Raw genomic sequence first — 20,979 nt, forward strand, 5'->3', positions numbered from 1 at the left:
ATCATTATTTCTCACTTACACCGGCAAATGTCGACATTCAGCATGCACTGATGGTGAATGTTGAATAAAAATATTTTTATTATGTTAAGACAAAAATGCAACTTTTTAATATGTCAAAATAGGAGAAAGCTTTAGTAACAGCACATGTAAATAAACTGTTGAACCTAAAACGAACAGTACATTCTAAATCATTAAAGAAAATAATACAATAATAATAATATTTGTATTATTTTCTTTAATGATTTAGAATGTACTGTTCTGTGAATGTACAGTACTGTGATTTTCTTTGAATAACAATACACATAAATATGTGATTAATGTTATACAATCTTATTTACTGCAACAACTTAAATTGTTATGGCACTTTGAATTGCACAAAAGTCCCTTTCTCTTACAACTGCATTTATTTGTGGAAAACTTCTTTTTGCAATGACAGCGTGTATAGCCTTGCCCTCCACTTTTCGAATTAGCTTCAGCTGCTTCTCTCAGCAATATTTCTTGAGAAGAAATCTCATCTATGGAAAGTAAGTCTTCTTTAGAAATTACGAACAGATTACATTATTGCGTGATTAGGAACTGATCTGTTAATGGTGTCTTTTATTTGGATATCGCTGATGCCTTACCAACAACCCCTCTCATCCTCCGCCACTTGACCTGACAAACCAATCCTCATTGCACGGGATCAAAAGAACAAAAACGCCATTCAGTGACAAAGTGGTTTTCACCAAACCGTTGCTGGGAAAAGAGGTATGACCTTGTCCTACCTCCGGCTACCCACAAAGGATTTGATGACAGACTATCGCCTCTCTGTCGACGTCGGCTTCTTGGGTGTCGTTTCGACCTCCACCAAAGCTTATCTGTGGTTGTCGACATACACCGGCGATTGTTCGAATGCATAATAATATAACCAAATATTCGGTCTTTCACCGACGTATTTTGTATGTGTCGACATTCACCAGAGAGTATTGACATTCACTAATTTCGGTCTTTCACAGTAACATATACAAAGTGTTTATATTTAAGTGTTTCATTGTTTGAAATTATAGTAGAATCTTACTTTTACTATTAGTTTCTGGTTATTTGTAGTTAAATGAGCCACCATGAGCCATTCATCATTTCCATAATATCATCTTTTTTAATGTAGACTACACACTTTCTTGGCAATTCTATACTGATGCCATTCTGATCAAATAGATGCAGTGACTAATATTTCTGTTGATTATGTTTTTCCATTACAGTCAGTATTAATTGATAAATTAATTGACTTATGTCACAATTACTTCCACACATCTGATATCCTTTCAAATGCATTGTAGTTAACAAAACAATATTAAATAATTGGCAAATAATTGGTTAGGACCAAATCACAGTACATTGAACATTTTTGATACTAGATTAACTTCTAAAGTATAATTTTTTTGGTTTTCATATTTTTCAATATATTTATTTTGTTTGTACAAAATAAAGAAATAATTTATTTTGTTTGTACAAAATAAAAACAAAAAATTTCTTTTAAAAATAGGTATATGATGTCAAAAATGAATTGGCCAGATGTAATGATTGGCTACAAATGAGATTGAAACTTATTTCTAAAAATTTATTACTGTACCACCAACCTAACATTTTCAATGTAAAAACAGATGCAGAAAGCCAGCAGTTTTAATGGAATTTGATATGCTGCCATGATTATCTTGAACCATTATTAATAATAAAGTTATCATTTCTTTAAACATTTTTAATTTTTTAATGTTACTTTAATAATTTTTAATTTAAAAAGCAATGGTGTTTTTCCAATGGAATGATTATTTACTGATTCCTCTGATTATTCAGGAATTAATTGCCAATTGATGATTAAACACTGGTAGAATCAATTAGTATGATTAACAATTAACAAGCGATTAACTGATATATTTAATGCATTGCATTCTTAATCCATCAATTCATATACTGATAATAGAAAATTGATACTAGTTATAAATTGGAAAGTTGGGAATTCATTGCAATTTACATATTTAATTAAATGAATTGTAAAGTCCCAAGGATTAATTAACTTATTCCAGAATTATTTGTATGGTCATTAATATTTGAATAAGTTAATTAATCCTTGGGACTTTACAATTTATGTAAATATGTCATATGAGAAACCAAGTCCAAATTATATTACTAATTAAATAACAAGCCAGATTTATTAATGGCTAAATTTTGGCAAGTGTCAAAATGATTATATCTTCTAAATTAATTGGTCTGGAAGCAAAGATCAGACGGAGATCCAAGTAACATAATTAATTGGCAACACAACTGCACGGTAATTGGGAGTTGCAGGTTATAGTCCTGTTCTTGATCAATTTTTTATTCCAGAATATTCTAATTTAATACAATATAAATTGCACAATATTCTAGTTAAATTTAATACAAGATAGTAACTTGATAACATGCCTTTAGTTCAAATTATGTAGCATTTGTATATTTAATTAGCCAAAATGTCTCCAAATAGGTTTTATTATTGTCCGATTTCTTTATTTACCAAGAAATCTTTTTATAAAAGTTTTCAACACTAATTTGAATCATAAGTTGTTTTTATTGAATAGAATAAAAAATTTTTTAATGTTATTTTTAAATTTGTATGTTTTTCTAAAGGTCATTTTCAATCTTTGCATAGGATATAAAACTCAAAATATACAAACATTCTAATCCGTCTCATCGGACCATTGTGCAAAATGACTGTCAGTGGAAACTTCAACAGGTGAGCATCCCCCACAATATTCTCTCAAACTTCAATAACTGTGTGTTAAACAATGTTACTTGTTTTATGTCTAATCTATGACCATATATTTTTTTTTCCTATTCATATTCATATTTATATATAATGTGAATTTTGCTTATGATAAAATATCGTTTTAATTGATAAATCATTGGCAAAGTAGATAACAAATTGTCTAGTTTGTGTTTGTGAGTATTAGTTTTTGCATTAAAAGTATTTATTTGAAAACTTTTTTATAGATTCAGGATGCCGGAAATCACCTAATGGCAGCACTCCATCTTTTCTCTTCTTATCCATGCATAGCTGAGAATGGAAAATTTAATTTCAAATCGGCAGAAGAAGTTATACAGGTACAGATAGTATTGGCAACTATAATAGTTTTAAAATATGATTTTTTTGCAGAATATTAACATTGTCTAATCAAATTATTTGTTCTAATGTTGTAGAAGTCCATAGTAAGTTCATATTTATTATTGATAGATATAGTAAAACCTGTTTAAAACAGAATGCAAACTATACTGGGTTAAGTTTGAGGCAGATTGTGCCATTGGAAAATTTCCAGAGGCATCAGTACTGCTGGTCTTATTATATTCATGAGTGCTGGCACCAGTTCACATATTTTCTGTGTGCTTGAACAAGTCCCATTTGCCCATGGTTATGTGTTTTTATTAATTAATTAACTGATCTAGAGAGTTGGAGAGAAACAGTGGTTTGGTATTTCCAGTTATTTTTTAGACAATGAAAGTACCAGCTTAATAGAGACAATCAATAGAATGTAACTCTTGCCATTGAGAAATCAATTTAGATTCAAACTGGTAAATTATGAGATTTATTATTATTTAGAACTTGGCAGCTATTAACTCAAATAAAATGGAATTTGGTATATGTTATGCAGTTAATTCCTTAAATAGTCTGGTATTCTATGCAGCAAATTATTCTGTTCCAAGATTTATTTTCCATTTAGGCAAGTTTTATTTTGTAGAGAGTCTGTTTTATATACAATGAGGTAATCATCTACATAATGATTAAGAAAATTATGCCTAGTATATTATTATTTGATGAATATTTATCATTTAAGACCTATACAAGAACCCATCTCTGTCTGTAATATTTATTTTTGTATCCAAAGTAATTATTATAAATATAACTATTCATAGTAAATTTGATGTAAGACCTAGACTATTTAACATATTCTCTATCATATGTAATCAACAGGTACAAACATTTTACATCAAATGAAGCCATTTTATAATTAGGTAATATAACTAAACTATTAATACAGTAGAGTGTCGGCTATCCGAAAGCATTCCAGTTGGACTGTGTTGTGCCGAATTGAACATTTTTCATACTAGATTAACTTCTAAAGTATAATTTTTTTGGTTTTTATATTTTTCAATGTATTTATTTTGTTTGTACAAAATAAAGAAATAATTTTTAACGACACAATAACCACGATTATTATTATAAAAATTTTCGTTAGGCTTAACATTGACAAAAATTCAACGCAAAGTGACATGCAACAGAGAAAAATTTAAACATGGGATATATTATATGAATAATATATTTTTTCGTATGTAATTGGTTATCTGAAAGATCAATTTTCTGAACAACCCCCGTCCCCAATTTTGGATAATCGATGCTTTACTGTATTATCTAAGAACTTATCTCTGTTAGCAAATTCTTGTTTCAGTGTTAATAACATCTACGATTCTTTTTAGTTATTGTTAAAGGTCATACATAATTTTTGATATCCACCAATGTCCAATGGGTTGTTTATGAGTTTCAACTCTTATAGAAAATTTAAGAATTCTACATTTCTTATTTTTTTAATATATATTCAATATCCTTCTTTTTAATATCACAACTTTTTAATAATTTCTTTAGATCACTCAAAATATTCTTTATGATAAGTTAAATAATGACACAAAAATTTCCCTTTTCAATTTATTTAAATATTATATTATTTTCTTGTTAGATTTTAACAACAACCCATGATCAAAGTTAATAGTTATTTGAAAGGTCTGAGACCCATGTTTTACTTTTAGACATCTATTTTATTCATATATGGCTGAAGAGGGTTTTTAGGACCAAAATACATACCAGAAATAAAGTTGCAGTCTAACTACAGAAATGTCATTTTGATGTCCACAGTAACAGTGTGATAAGTCTCTGATATCTCTGCTACATAGTGCATAAGATACCTTTAGTGGAAAAAATAAAACTGGCTGTAATTAATCTTTTATAATGATTTTTCAAGCAGGCAACTTAAAAAATTTGCCTGCTTGAAACGTTTGCTGACTTGATCTTTCTTGAACTGTTCTCTTCTTATATAAGTCATAGATCCATATTTCAAGATATACAAAGTGTTTGACATTGGATTTTCCTCAGTGGCCCACAGTTAGATCAAATTTAGAGGATTTCTGTCCCACAAAATCTGCTCAGCAAGTTCAAATGTCAACACGGTTGTGACTATCCAAAGCCCCTGGATGTATATCCTTATGCTGCACACAAGAGTTTTGGTCAATGTTAATACACTTTAGAAATTTTTATTCAAGGTATTGTTATTCAGAATTCTTTTGTTTCCAATTCTTCCAAAGACTTATCTATATGTATATAATTGAGACGAGTTGATAATGATAATAATAATAATAAGTGCAGGGCCCAAATGGTTATGTGAGACCCGAAAGGCCCTGAGTCTAATTTAATAATGTTAGAATATTGACACAAAATATTACTTCATTTTTGTGAAAAACTAGTGTTTTGGACGTGGGAAAAGATAGATAACAGATGTTACTTCCTTTAAGGGAAGTCGTACATCCTTTGTTTTTCCCTTATCCGTTAAAAATCTCGCTCAGATGGGAACTATCTACCCCCTCTTTGATTCCCCTTTTCATCCGTTCACATGAACGAATTTCAAGCAGATGATTGGTCGAAAATCTTGAGATATAAGGGAAATCAGTCCGAATTCGGGGAGTTCAGGGACAGATCTGAAAGCGTCCAAACTCCACACAGTTTTCCTCCTGATGACCAACGCCCTTAAAGGGGAACTTAGTAAATATACTTTGAATTTGTGCACATATTGATCCCCAATACGAAGAAGTAAATGAACTTTATCTCCAAAGTGACCTATCTACAGAGAAGAAGACGAACGACAACTAAAACAGATTGTATGTTTTATAACGATTTTGTGAGCTCTCTCTCTCTCGATCGCGAATTGGGTAGGAGATAAATATAGCTATCTCCCGATTTGTAGGTTATTTGTGGTAATTCTATCTCTCGTTTATCCACATTTTTGTATGAATTTATTTTCTTGTTTTATTAAATTTATTATTCGTTTTTAATTGGATGTTTCTTGTTGTGTGACCGAATCAGATCTCATACGCGTGTTTGTCCGCAGAACTTAATTGACAAACTGGTGTCAGTCCTGACAAGCATCTGAACTTCGCAGATGCTTGTCAGGATCTGCGAAGTTCAACTAGCGGTTATCGCTCTCCTATGAAATATTTGAGATCAGATCTAGAGATCTGAAACTTTAGAGAACCGATCTCACGATCGTGGCCAGTAAGTGATATAGGGAATCTACCTATATCCTTGGTGAATCTCACAGTTAGGAGTTGAAAGTTGAAATTTTGTACACAGTTAGGGTACGTCACGAAAATGCACACTAAGAAGGGATTTTTCGAAATTTCCCCCCCAGGGGAGAGGGACAGGATTAAGGCTTAACACTTCCATCAACAATAGAAGTGTCACATAACAATGGAATTGTTAAGAGAAAGCAATGTGCAAGACGCAGATGCAGTTTTTTTCTGTTTTTGCAGGAAATCAAAAATATTTTTAACCCAACTAAAATTTCTCTAATTAGTCTGGAAACGGGGGACCCAATTCTTGCATTCTGTGAAAACGGGTAAGGTTGACTATAACATAATAATCTTAATCTTCACTATCGTTACTTTTGCCCAAGCAATGCCAGCCCTACCTGCTAGTATATTAATATATGAAGAGATTGATTCAAGAGGGATATATTTATGTATTCCTTCATCCTAAACATAGTTCTGAATAATTTTAGTAATGTAGAGAAATCAGTTATCAGATGAATATCAGCCAAAGTGCATTTCAAACAGACCTATCAGAAGGCAAAGTGGCATGTTTATTTACATCAATGCCAACTTATTTGAAAGAACTATGTCACACAAATAAAAATTTTGTAAACAGTAATTGTAATCTAACAATATTTATATTTGTTGTTACTGAATAAAAATCTGGTTTGAAGAGGTTAAGAAGTGTAAGAGTATGAGGAAAATAATAGCATATATTAGATCTACAGGGTGTCCCATAAGTCAAACACCATAGGTAAAATAGTTTTTCGGGTGATATCTTTGTATGCAACAGAACTGTAACAGAACGGCATTTGAGATTTAGAAGGGTGATCCATATACTTTGCAAGATGTCATTAGTCAGAGTGAAACAAGATGTGGGCCCTGAGGATATGACAAATGCTGTTTTTACTAATCTTAGAGCAGCACAGAGATTTATGAGAACTCATAACATGTGTTAATTACATCTTTTGGCTGACCCAAACACTTGAAGAGGATCCGTCATCCAATAGCAGTGTGCAAAATTGGTGCTCACTATGGATGTTGCAGTTGAACTTCTCTTCTATCTCACGTTACAGCAATAGCTGACCATCAGATTGGTCTCTGCCTCAACATTATCCTGTAATGGAAAAATCAATTACATTACAATCTGCCTGTGGTGCATGACTTAACAGACATCCTGTAGATGATGATGATAATCATTTGACATTGGTATCATTACCTATTAGACAGCAATTTTGTTACTGACTGCTATAAAGATCAGTCAGATGATGATTTTAGGTATCTTGATTGATGTTCAAATTATCTTCATAAAGTTTTTTAATTGCAGATGATAAATAGCTTGATGGGATGTTTACAGCGTGGTAGAACGAGCTTAATTGTACCTAAAAAGAGGACCATGGATGATTTACAGAACAGTAGGAATATGGTTCGTTTTTAGAAATTCTTTCATATATTTTAATTTACACCTAATAAGTATTTTAATGACACTAATTTATTGTCATAAATAAGTTTCAAGAATTGAATAATAGGAGAGGTTCAACAGATTTTATTTGTTGTAGAGAATGTATCTATCTCCAAACCAACAACTACCTACAATTATGACATAATGATCATCTATCTCAATAGATGATCATGATGTCATTTTATAGAAATGACATTAAATAAGTAATTTTCTCTAAATGTAAATTATAAAATTTCTAAAATTTTACAGACAAAATACACTAACACAAAAAAAATCAAACATTTTTATTAATGTCGTCATCATTCGACAAAAATAGTATAAATTGTGATCTTAATAATTCCTTATTACTCAACATAGTTTCTTTAGGACATATGCAAATCATCATTTATTGTTTTTAACAGTGTTTGAAATGCTTTATATTATAAATTTCAGTCATATAACCCAAAATTTATAACATCTTTCTGACTGCAATAATTTATATTTTTTATTTTAAATAAAAAATATAAATTAAGAATATCATATACAGTATAATAAGACCTTATTTTATTTATCAGTAGTTTTTCAGTTAGCATGTTGCAAGATAAAAAATTAAAATGACAAAGTTTAATTCAATAAAATGTACTTCTATATATTATCAACAGTGTTCAGAAGTTTGTATTGGCCAACTATCATAGAAAAGATTGTGTTATATATATAACACAAATAATTTTAGTAGCCACATGACTTCAACATAAAAGAGCATTTATGCAATAAAATTGGAAAATTCCTGTCAAGACTTTTCTGTAACTTTCCTCTGATTGTCACTTGTTTTAAATTTAATTATTTCCACATATCCTAAGAATTTCTAATTGTTCTTATTCTCTAATAGAGAGAAAGATTTAAAAAACAGTTGTTTGCTAGGTAATTACAAAATATTTTGTTTTCTACTTGGACCTTGTTCATAACTAGGACTTAGTCAAAAAGTCAAACAAAATATCTTTACTTTCATCTGTACACTCTTTTTGCTTGTTTTGGACCTGTAGACCCGAGTCAGCAGGTTTATAACATTCTATAACAACTGTATAAAAATTTTTAAACAATGATATTACATCCAACAATATGTGAGATAAGATAAAGCAAAAATTACTTACACTCAGTTTTTTGGATATGTTGTATTAGTGGTATATTAATAGTGGACAGTAAAGAAAATGTAATGTAATTATTGTAACATTTTCTAATTCACACCTGTATAAAGGGATAAAACTATTAAAAAAAATTAAGTTTTGTACAAAATATGAAAAATTCTTTACTAACTGATCTGGTTTGACTGTTTTTTTTTTCTGTTCTATGCCTCATCATATTCTTATTTTCTTTTTTGCTGTTACTTCTGTTTTAAAACTTTTCGATCCATAACCTCCTCTATAAATGAAATTGTTCCATGATTGGGTAATTTCTCTTCCTAAATTATCTGTAATTCTATTACCTTGTTTTTTTTATAAATATGTTCATTAATTGTCTTTCAAATCTATTTCTCTCTCTTTTTTAAAGTAGACAATGTAAAAACAAAAAAATAAAATGTTAATTACGGACATAGTGGTAAAAAGGAATTAAAATGCATTGATGGATTTATGGAGTTGGTATCAAAAGACTCCAAGATTTTGAAAGAATGTTATTACAACTATCTTACTCTGGGTAATTTAATGTAAATAATTTATAATTAGGTATTAATGTTTAACAATAGATTGACTGTGGCAATCATCAATGATGAGAAGGGATTTTTCTTTTTTGCTTAAGTTAAAATAGGATAAGTAAACACTCATTGTGATTTCAACATGAACAAAAGCAATAGAAAAACCTTGGAGATTATAAGAGATTTGCAGGTTTCATATTTCAAGCTGAAAGAAATATTGAAAAAAAGGAAAAAATTCCTGTCAGTGCAACTAACTGCAGATTAATGTTAATATTTTGAACAACATGTAGATGCTTTGATTTTGATTGAAAATAGCTTTATAATTGATTTATCAGTTGGCTCTAATATTTAATAATAAAGTGGTCCATATTATTAAATACAAACTGATCACTTGAAAAATCATGCTATCAACCTTTACATAATTTTTCAAGTCTGTTACAAGTCCAAAAAATTGAAAATCATTCTTGTAAATAAGACTAATACTTCAAGTAATCAACCAACTAATGTATTAAATTAATTAAATGTATACACAAATTTAACATGTGAGTTAATGACTGAAATTTATAAACATTTTGGAATTTGTTTTATGGCTGGTTAAGAATATCTTGAGCAATAACTAATTCTCTATTTTAAACAAACCAAATTGAGTATTATGTACAATAAGGTCATTTCTTAAGCAAATTTATACCATATCTATTTTTCATTCTTACATAAATTATCCTTTGATAGAAACTTCATATTTTTATAATGCAACTCATTGATTCATTTTGCAGAAATCGCTTCAACCACCTCTTCCGCTCGATTTGGCCGTCAGTTTTTATATTCAGTCTCACAAGTTGGTGATTGCTGTCTATCACATACAAAAAGATTCACAAGGACAAACAAAATTTGATGTTTTGCAGGTATTTAACATTTATATTTCATATCCATTTTATATATCAATAGATAATAGAATTATATTTACCATATATACTTACTCAAATATTTCTCAGAAATATATCACTTTACACAGCAATTTGGTTTTGGCAAGACAAAACAACACAAATGTGAAACAGAGCATTGCGTGCTGGTTTTTCAAAATATTTTTTCCTTCAATGTAAAGTAAGTTAATTTCAATTCTACAGACTAAATTGCAGAGAAAAAGTTTCTGTAATCAAGGATTTTTAATCATCTTTGTGACCTAGTACAGTGATTTCACCTGGGGTACTACAATGACACCTCAACGGTGTCACCAAATGCAGGTATTTCAGTACCAAACAGTGCCATAATATATCTTACATGTATTACTAAAAGTACAAAACTGCATTGATAAAAAATTTTTTCCTTGAAGTACCCTCCTCCTTTAAGTTTAAAGTGACCTACGTAGTAGATCCTAGGATTAGAGTCCCCACCAGTGGCCAAATGGATGAAACCACTGAACACTGGTAGTTGGTAAAGGCACAAACTCACGACCAACAGGCAGGCCAAGTGGAGTTTTCTGGTTTTTTTCATGTTAGTAACACCTAAATAAGGGCCAGTTAGAGTTTCTCATAAAAGACCTCATGGGAGCGATTTCCTCTTCAGCATATCACCCATGTGTTCCATTGTCATAACTGAATAAATCAAACCAAACTTAGGATTAGACCACTATCTGAGTCATCTAATTTTTGTCTTGAATAATACTACCTAATAATGGTCAACTTTTATAAGTCATATATATTCTAGAACATACTTGACATTGTTAAAATTTGCTAATACAATGTATTAGCAAATTTTAACAAACCTTGTATAGCTTTGCAGTTACTACTAAAAATGTAACACAAATGTTTTTGACCTATTTCTAGGGTCTTCATCAGGTGTTCTACAAGTTTTTCTGGTGCATTTCTGATTTTTAACCGTTCAGGTCTCCAATGCTTCTATCTTCGGAATTTATTTTTTTAAATTTCAAAATTTGAATCTCCAAACGATGTGCGTCTGCGTCAGTTGTTACAGCGTTGCATCATAAATGGCCTGCCATGCTCTTGATACTTGATTTTTCTTCTTTAAAATTGATTGACAGGCCTTTGCAGTCTGCTTTAAAAACTTCTAATGCCTCTAGATTTCACAGTTGGTTTATATGTCGGGTTTGTTGAATCATTTTCGTTGGCATATATTGCTACGGCGGTATTGCTTTTCTTTTTTTCGATGTCTGTTTTGTGCTCACAAAGGTATTGTTTCAGATATATATGAGGTCTCTATCGAATCTTTTATCCTTTAACAGGATTTTATATACTCCTGGTGTTCTTTTGATTTTGTCCCAATCTTTCTCATTTCTTAATATGCCGAATGTATCTGGCTTACGTCTGTAAGCTATTTTTGCATTAGTATAAGCCTCAATTTCTTGATATAGGGACTGCATAGGATGCTCATATGTTATAGCTATATAGTAGGGAGATGTATCTTGTGGATCCTTTTCTGGGACTCCATTCTATATATTAGGCCTTAATTGTAGCTGTGACTTTCAGCAATTTCTGCTATTTTCCTTATTTCCCTCCATTGGTCTTGTTCTTTGCTACACTGTGTGTAGGCCCTTTTGATAGGCACTCTGAAAGCTGCCATTTTGTAGTTGTATGGGTCATTAGAATCAGCCGGGATGTATATCGGGATGGCATTTGGTTTTTGGTATATCTTTGTGTCATATTCACTACCATTGAATGTTATACTAAAGATATACTGAAAACCAAATGTCATCCCGATATTTTAAGGGTCCCTATGTTTCTTGCTTTTTTACCAACCCCTTTCTTATTCTGTATCAATATAAAATAAAATGCGATTAAACCTCCCAAATAAATTTTCTTGAGAATCCATCATTAGTTTTTTAAAAAATCAGTTTTTGTTAATCATCTCTCTGCAATATAAAAATTTTTGATATATTCTGTAAATAGTTAAACTTACAAATTGTCAGATATTCAAACTACATGGTGTCCTGCATAGAATTTAGACGAGGGATACTTGTTAGAAACAAGAAAATGATGCCAAAAATGGTATCCCTGTGCACCTTTGATCTTGCATAAAATACTGATGTTAATAGCCCTAGCATGTCTGCAAATTCTTTCCATCAATTTGCATTTATGTATAAGATCAGTCTCTTACACTACAGTCATCTACTGTTTCCCTAGGGATTTGTATTAATTCACTTTATTGAAAATTCATATTAACAATTTTTGGACTCAAAGTAAAGGTTGTATAATTTAGAGAACTAAGACTTAATAGGCAATCGATATCTCTAATTTGTTTTTGTAAATTAATTTGAAATATAATTTAATGTTCTAAATGATTTTCAAAATGAGAAGGAGACAATATTTGCCATTTTTGTTAAGTATTGAACAGTATATCAGAGTGGTTAAACAAAACAGAAGCTAAAACAAATCCATGATTTTTTTTCTGTTGACAATTGTTTGAAAAAGTAGAAAATATTTTTTAAAAGGAGCCATATTTTCTGCAAATTAGTCAAATCTGGCATCACTGTATGCACTCCTCAATATTCAAATTAGCATGGCACTGCATTTAAAGGGATGGACATCCTTAAACTTTAACTCCTATTTTCTGAGTACAGTAGAATAGTCTTCTAAAACCAGATGTTTGAATTGCTCTGTAATTAGAGGTTGAACCCATCTTTGCTCACTAGAAGAAAATATATTCTACTCAAAATGGATTATTTATTACAGTACCACTTTTTATTGTTCACATTAGATATTGGATTTTGAAATTTTTGGAAAAATTAAAAAATAAAAGTTCATTGAATATGTATTAGAATTGTTAGTTTTAATGAAATTGAAAATATAATTTATCCTTAGGCCGAATCATTCGTTCCATGGTTAAATGAAGCCCTTATTTTATTCTCAGTCGGTCTTCAACTCTGCCAACAATTGAAAGATAAAGTAAGTGTGTGTTTTAAAATTTTATTTCAAGTATATTTTATTACAGAACTGTAAATCAAGTTTTTAAGCATTTAAAATTTTAAGAAAAAATATATTATTTTCTTTAAAAATGAAGCTCTTTGACATACCTGAATGTTTTTGCAATATTTAAGATGCTGTCATCAGAATTTCTGCCTAGAAAAAATAGGTAATCAAATAAAAACATATAGGCAAGAAGTAGTATAAAAAGTTAGATGATTCTGCCAGCCATACTTGTTAGCAACATGCTACAAGTATGCTATGTTTACAGCTGAAGTGCTTCTTGCACTTCAGCTGTAAACATTTCAAACACTAAATAAATAAGAAGCTAATGGACAGCACTTTAAGTACAATCAAATATCTTAGACCATCACATTAATTAAAAGGTTTGTAAACATTATATCCAAAATCATCTGTGCCCGCAAAGAGTTCTTGCTTAAATAGTCACTTAATATTATAGTATAATTTTCCAGTATGAAAATTCTGTGTTGCAATAATTTATTATTTCCAGATATTGCTGCACTTGAGCATTTGGAAAACAATACTGGTTGAGTGAGTCAAACAATACTGGCTGATGATGATGCCAAATCTGACTTCTCAGTATCCTTTTTTATCAGATTACCTGGTAAAACATATTGTACAATTTAATTTTCATCTGTATCTTCTGACTGTCCTTTGCCTGTGTACAGAGAGCGCCATCTAGGCGGGTTCAACGAGTAGTGTTGTGTATTGGCTCTGCGAATCGATTGAGTCTTTGTGATAATAATGGGTGTCAGAGGGGGAATATTCAGCATCGCTCAAACCAGGAAAGCAAGCACTCTTCGTGAGTACTAAAATTCTTAATCGATCATCATTAAAGCGAGTTCCGATTTTTCGGACAAAGTTGGATTACTGCAAGTCTCTCTCACATTGTTCATTGTATATGTCGATGTTTATATATTGTTGGTGTGGACCTTTCTCCTCTGTTAATTTAATATATGGATGACTGTTATTAACAACAATATCGTGATCAGAAATTTTGGGACCAAACAAAGGACATTGTTCTACTCAACATGGTCTGGTAGCCATTTGGCACGTTTGAGTTTCTCAGCAGCTCTCCCAATCCTTTTAACCAACCCTCGTCCAATTGTTAGGACTTTCGATAACTGCTTCTCCAATCAGTTCTGGCAAGCTCTCACCATTAAGGCAGTGTCTTTCGGCATGGACTTTTACATCTGTTATACTTTCCAGCATTAGCTCCTTAATCAGGGAAGCTGCACTAGGCTTCACCCTCAGCCAGGACAAGTGTTTATGTTTACAACTCTTAGTAGTGAGTTGCTTTCTGTGTGTGTCACCCAGAAGTACTGCCATTCCTATATCATGTCAGGTAAACCCAGAAGATACCCTGAATCACAGTTTCATCGAGGAGGAACTTATCACCTCGATCAATGAGAAGTTGGACACTATCCTAAACTGCATCCTACCTAACACTAACAATTCTATCAAAAGAGAAGAATGGGCTTTAGCCAGAGAGGCAACAGTGAAGATGCACGCTGCTGCAAACCAAATATTCAGAATGATCCTGGCTCTAAGGGTTAAGGACCTCACCAACTCTGGCCCCCACTAAACAGGGGATCTTTCTCCGAAGTTGTAAATAGAAATCTAAGATCCATGAACAAGACAACCAAGTTGATAACCGAAAACTCTGCAAAATTAGAGGGAATTCAAAATCCCAGGAATGAAACATACATCATCATTATCTTGGCAATTACAGAACTAGACTAACCAGTTCCTATACCAGAAGAATCTATACACGTCCTCCAAACCCATGTTGATCCAAAACAACTAGGAGTAAAGGTCAAGAGGGTAAGACCTCTCCAAGCGGGGACATTAAAATACAGGTGCACGACAACTCGGATTTGCAAACCCTGAAAGCTGCCTTGAAATCTTACAACGAATTATTTTCAAGAGTCAAGATGATTGAACAGAATAAAAAGCTGCCAAAGGTCATCCTGTTTAATGTGCTTGACAGAACAGATGACAAAGCACTAATTCAGGACATTCATTCTCAGAATAAGCACATTCAAGTACAGATCTCTCAAGAAGAATTTATTAAAAGCACTACCCTCAATCACAGCTTTAACTTGGGAAATCCCCACTCCAGTCATGTCATTCTAAATGTGTCACCAGGTGTTAGAAACATACTGATGCATTCTCAGAAGGTTTATATTGAATGGAGCTCCATCATACTGGATGACTACATCTCAGTCACCTGCTGTTTCAACTGCTCGGATTTTGGGCATACCTTGCACAACTGTATGGAGAGGCAGAGATGATGTAACTGTTCAAAAAGGCATAAGTTTAAAGAATGCCCAAATTTATAAAAGAATCCCAACTGCACTCAGCATAATAAGACTGAACCGCCTTGTTTTCTGGTACAAATGGACCACAATGCCTTTGATAAAAGCTATTACATATTGAAAAGGTACAAAAGTAACCAGGTACAAGGAACTCATTATGAATAAACACCTTTTGTTCTCCCTCCATCATGGATAATAACATACAAGACACTGTGCACTGGGTCGTTGTTCAGGTCAGTCTGAAAGAAACGCTAAACATCCTACAGATCAACCTCCAAAGATGCAAGGCAGCCTCTTCCAACACTGTCCAGATGATTGTTGAGAAGGAGGTTGATATCCTTGTTTTTCAGGAACCTTACTTATTTGGCAACAAGGTGGCAATGCTGGGCAGGGGTAAGATATACACTTGGAACATTGATAATTTGGAAGCCAGTCCGTATCAGGTGGTCATCAATGAAAAACTCAACACCCAACTGATCACACACTGCTGTAGCATCTACATCACCACTATCAGGATTAGCTACAACTCCCATTACTTATTTGTCCTCAATATTTATGCCCCACCCTTTTGCAACATTTACACCTCCTTACAGGAGTTAGAGGTTTCATCAATACCCTTTCTTCTCACCACTTGTTAATCTGTGGAGACTTCAACTCTAAATCCTCTGTCTGGCATAGCCCAGTGCAAGACCCAAGGGCTATGCAGTGAGTAGAGTTGTAAATTTTTAGGTCGACTGGGTCAACCAATCCGGTGGCTGAAATACTTGTCAAAATATAGGTATGGTTACTGGCTGATAGGTGTTTGAGGGTCCAACAGTTGATGTTTAGATCTGTCATTTTCTGATTGCCAAGGCACAGATCAATCCAGCTTTCTCCGTTGCTATTTCAGAAAGTGGGTAGCTGACCGTTGTTTAGAGAGTGGAGATCTAATTCTGACAGTTCACGAACTAGGACCTCTACCAAGAATTCATAAAAATCCACTGAGACCCCACCGGCCTCATCTCTAGTGACTCCCACCAGGACATCATCTTTGCTGTTGAGCAGCTCCAGGGAATCCTCCGTGCTGCATCATCATGCCACTACAATCAAAATAAGTAAACCATCCACCCCATGGTGGAATAGGGATCTTAATACTAAAAGGAAAAAGATCTGCAATGCAAAGAGGTGGTACAAATGGGAAACTGATCCCTCCACCATGCTCCTCAAACAGGTGTATCTAAATCAATTCAGGGAATATAAAACCCTTATCACCTGCTCTAGGAACAGGTCTTGGTAGGAATTTTGCACTGCCTCTAACTCAAGGGGCCCTTGGACAACCCCCTTCTACACAATATTTAAGAAAAGGAAGCCTCTAACCACTCCTGCTACCATCCAAAACTCCCACCATCATACCACCACTCCTGAAGACACCTACAAGCTCATATTTTTGGAATTCTTTTCCACTAATGACCCCAGTCATGATACAAACCATCATAGGAACACGAGGGAGCAGAGTATGAACATCCCCTCCAAGGAATACAATAGGCCATTCATGGTCCTAGAAATCACTCAAAAATTCAACGAGATCAAAAAACACAAGGCTCCAGGTCCTGACTTTATTGACTAGAGGATGGCTCAACAGGCATACTCAGCCATTCCAACAACTTTCCTACTTTTGTTCAACAAGTGCCTAGACCGAGGATACTTCCCTAAGAACTGGAAAGAGGCCTCGGTTAAGCTCATCCGAAGAGACGACGACTCCCCCCTACAAAGCCATCTGACTACCACCCCATTTCTCTCCTCTCAGTGATCGGAAAAATTTTAGATGTCCTCATGGAAGACAGGATTCTCCATCACTCGAACAAAAACAACATTCTCAATGCAAACCAATTTGGTTTTGTGAGAGGGAAAGGTGCACATCATGCCTTAGAGGGTGTTGTCAAATGCAAAGACAGTGGGTAAGCACACAATGATGGTCAGCATCAATTTTAAAGGGGCATTCAACCATGCACAGTAGCCAGCCATTCTGGTCATTCTTGCAGCCGCCCACTGCCCCATCAACATCTTTAACTTACTAAAAAGCTACCTCACGGAAAGGACTGCCCTGGCTATTGAAGCTGGAAAGATTCTTCACAAGACCACCATTTCCAGAGGATGCCCCAGGGCTCTAAGTCGGGACCTCTCCTCTGGAATATCCTTTATAAATGGGATCCTAAATCTAAACAACTACACTAATCATGGCAGCAACCCCCTATATACAGGGGTATGCTGATGACACGATCATCCTCCTGTCTCATCAAAATCATGAAACTCCCCAGTGCTATATGAATAACCTCCTCAATGAGGTGCACAAATGGAGTGAAGAAAATTACCTAATCATCAATTACAACAAATGCTCCAGCATGGTATTCCCAAAGGCAAACCCTTGTCCTCTAAGATCAATGGGCAAAAGATTCAAAATGTTAACAATATTAAGTACATAAATTCAATAATTAAAATCAATGGGATTGGTATAATTAATAAATACTAAAAATAAAGAATGTTCCTAGTTTTAAAACAAGTAAAAAAAAATACTCTGACTTCTTCCAACTTAGAGGGACAATACAAGTTAAACAAATGATGAAAAAACCTCTTTAAAACTAGGAATATTCTTTAACTTAACTATTATATTATTGAAATATTGTAGAAGAAAAAGTTGACATGGCCAGTTGTGTCCTAATTGTTTTTATGGAAGACAGTTTACAAAAGTATGGAAGATTTTACTAAGTCAATAAGCTTAATCTGGCAAACTACCTGCCTACAACCCCCACCTAGGTTCTAAGGTTAAACTCATTTGTACCATCGGGTGGTTGGTCTTACAAAGGCCTGGTCTTTGCCCCAACCGGTTTCTCATCTATTCTGGAATCCTCTGGTTCAGCTACCCAATGCTGTTTTATTATCTGTGTGTGTAGCACTTATACAATAGGTGTGGCAGGATAGCACAAATAATAATAATATTACTCTTCTAGATTGCCTCCATCATTTTGTACAGGTCTCTTATTGGCATCTCTCTCTGTATCACTCTTTCTAATGTTAACTTCGGTCACCTCCCTACCATATAAATGTATATCCAATCCATGCGGGATTATGTATTATTGTTATATGTTAAGTGGTCTCCGGCAGGTACCCATGAATAACTCCTCTTATCTTCTTATCTTTCTCCTTCCTTCATCCTCCCATCCTAAGCCTTCTCCTTTCCCTCACTACATCTTCCCTCCTTACTTCCTAAAAGGCTATACCTCCAGGTCTGGCCTTATCTTTAACTACATGTACATGTCCCTTGCCTATACCAAATAAGAACACAATGTTAGTAATGTCAGATTTTTTAGAGGTAATCTCAGATGTCTGGATGGCCAAGGATGTTAGAGCCCTTCCATTATGAATGACCTAAGATCAAATTAAAGTAAAAATCTACAGGAATTTATCAGCAGCAGTCCATTTCAGATATGTCAGGTTCTCTTATCTGTAATGGAGTTAGTAAACAATTTCCAAATTCATACTACTCTTGATAAATTAGGTTTGAAACTAAATCCTTAATTGATTAGCTGGCACGTTATGCATAGTCAGAGGAAAGACATTAAATTCCAATTATAAAATATGGCAATCATATTTGCCAAATTAGCACACAAGTATCCTTTTTATTAAAGGTTATTAAACCTGTAATAAAAAAATACATTAACATAAACAGATTTTTCACTGCAAAAAAAGGCTTTTAAAATTAACAACAGAGCAATAATAAAGTATTATCTAGAATACTATACAATAAGTTTAGATATTGTAGACATATTAGTCACATTAGGTTTAATTAAAATGCCTCAATGTCCTTGACTAACTAAAATATAAATTTTCATCTACAAGTACATATTTTCTAATATCAGGATTTATTATACTGGCTTTACAGATAATGATACAGAATTTCGCAGAAAACAATTTTTTGTTTTATTTTACATCTAAAAGATGTTTATGTACTGGGAATGGATATTTTGGATGGATAATGTCAAATTTGAATTTGACTGAAATGTAAAGAAACAACTGCTTTAAATATGTATTGTTTTTCACCTGTAATTATATAGATTATTATAAATTATCAAAGTATAAATTAAAGTGTAAATATTTGAAAAAATGTCATTTCTATACTTGAATGCCTATTTGAATTACACAGATTTTTTCATGGGTGAATATATTTTGTAATATAACATTATAAGACAAAGCTTTTATGCTTAAACATTTGTTCACAATGTGTCAGAATATTGATTGAGATATATTTCACTTTTGTCAAAAATGCATAAAATTTACCATATGTCATTTTATTATATTTTTTAATTGACATGTATCTTTATTTTTCAGGTATCAGTCTTCTCTCAATATAAAGAGATGAACAACATTTAAGACTGTACAGTCCATATTATTATACTTTGTTAATCAGAATGCCAATATTTTTGTTTTTGATTTGTTATTTTTATAATCTAGTCATGAATCATTATAATTATATATATATAAAATTGTATTTATTAAATGTTTAGAGTTAGTTTCAAATGAAACAGAAGTCTTTCAGAATACTAATTTGAAAATGAATTTGTGATTTATTTTGTTTATTCTGTCATATTGGAAGGAATCTAGTTTAAAATCACAGATTGTTAGACAATTCTACATCCTAGCTAGATAATTATATTAGATGGTTATGTAGTTCTAGAATAAAAAGAAAAAAAGCAATATATTTAAAAGTCAAGGTTTTTAAGCTGTGTTCAAAATACAAAATCTGTAAATTAAAGAAAGTAATAATTGTAAACAGTTTTAAAATATAGGAAGTAGATATATTAGTCCATAATCTTTATAAAGAACAAAATTATATTACTTAAGCATTTTATCTTAAATCTTTATTTTTATTATAAAAATTTTAAATTAATTTAATGCAAAGCAAGTTATTTAATTGCTATAATTTGATATATTTTATAATCTAGTCAAATTTCCTTTTGTAAAAAATAAGAGATAAGCTTTATCCTTAAAGGATAACAGCTGTATGAAGAGCTCAATATTAACTTCATAAAAACACGTTTTATATGCAACATTGTAACAATAGATAGTTATTAATATACACGCAAAATTCTGGGATAATATTTACAATATAATTAACAGATTAGTTGAATATATTAATACAGTAGAGCCTCAATTATCCGACTCAATTGGGGACTGGGGTTGGTTGGATAATTGAAAAGT

General features: G+C 32.4%; 1 protein-coding gene across 1 annotated transcript in view; it reads left to right on the forward strand.

Moving 5' to 3' along the window:
- Nucleotides 1-20,969, forward strand: part of LOC111641247 (protein rogdi-like) — a 56,302-nt gene extending 35,333 nt beyond the window's left edge. Inside the window, exons 5-10 of the mRNA XM_023387386.1 lie at nt 2,660-2,743; nt 3,001-3,111; nt 7,685-7,783; nt 10,262-10,390; nt 13,304-13,387; nt 20,110-20,969. Of these exons, the coding sequence (XP_023243154.1) occupies nt 2,660-2,743; nt 3,001-3,111; nt 7,685-7,783; nt 10,262-10,390; nt 13,304-13,387; nt 20,110-20,151 (549 nt within the window). The 3' untranslated portion in view covers nt 20,152-20,969. The remainder of the gene's footprint in view (nt 1-2,659; nt 2,744-3,000; nt 3,112-7,684; nt 7,784-10,261; nt 10,391-13,303; nt 13,388-20,109) is intronic.
- The last annotated feature ends 10 nt before the right edge of the window (nt 20,970-20,979 follow it).

This window comes from Centruroides sculpturatus, unplaced genomic scaffold, assembly GCF_000671375.1.
Source record: "Centruroides sculpturatus isolate CEXI.00-Female unplaced genomic scaffold, Cexi_2.0 scaffold1475, whole genome shotgun sequence".
In the NCBI taxonomy this organism is placed as follows: Eukaryota; Metazoa; Arthropoda; class Arachnida; order Scorpiones; family Buthidae; genus Centruroides; species Centruroides sculpturatus.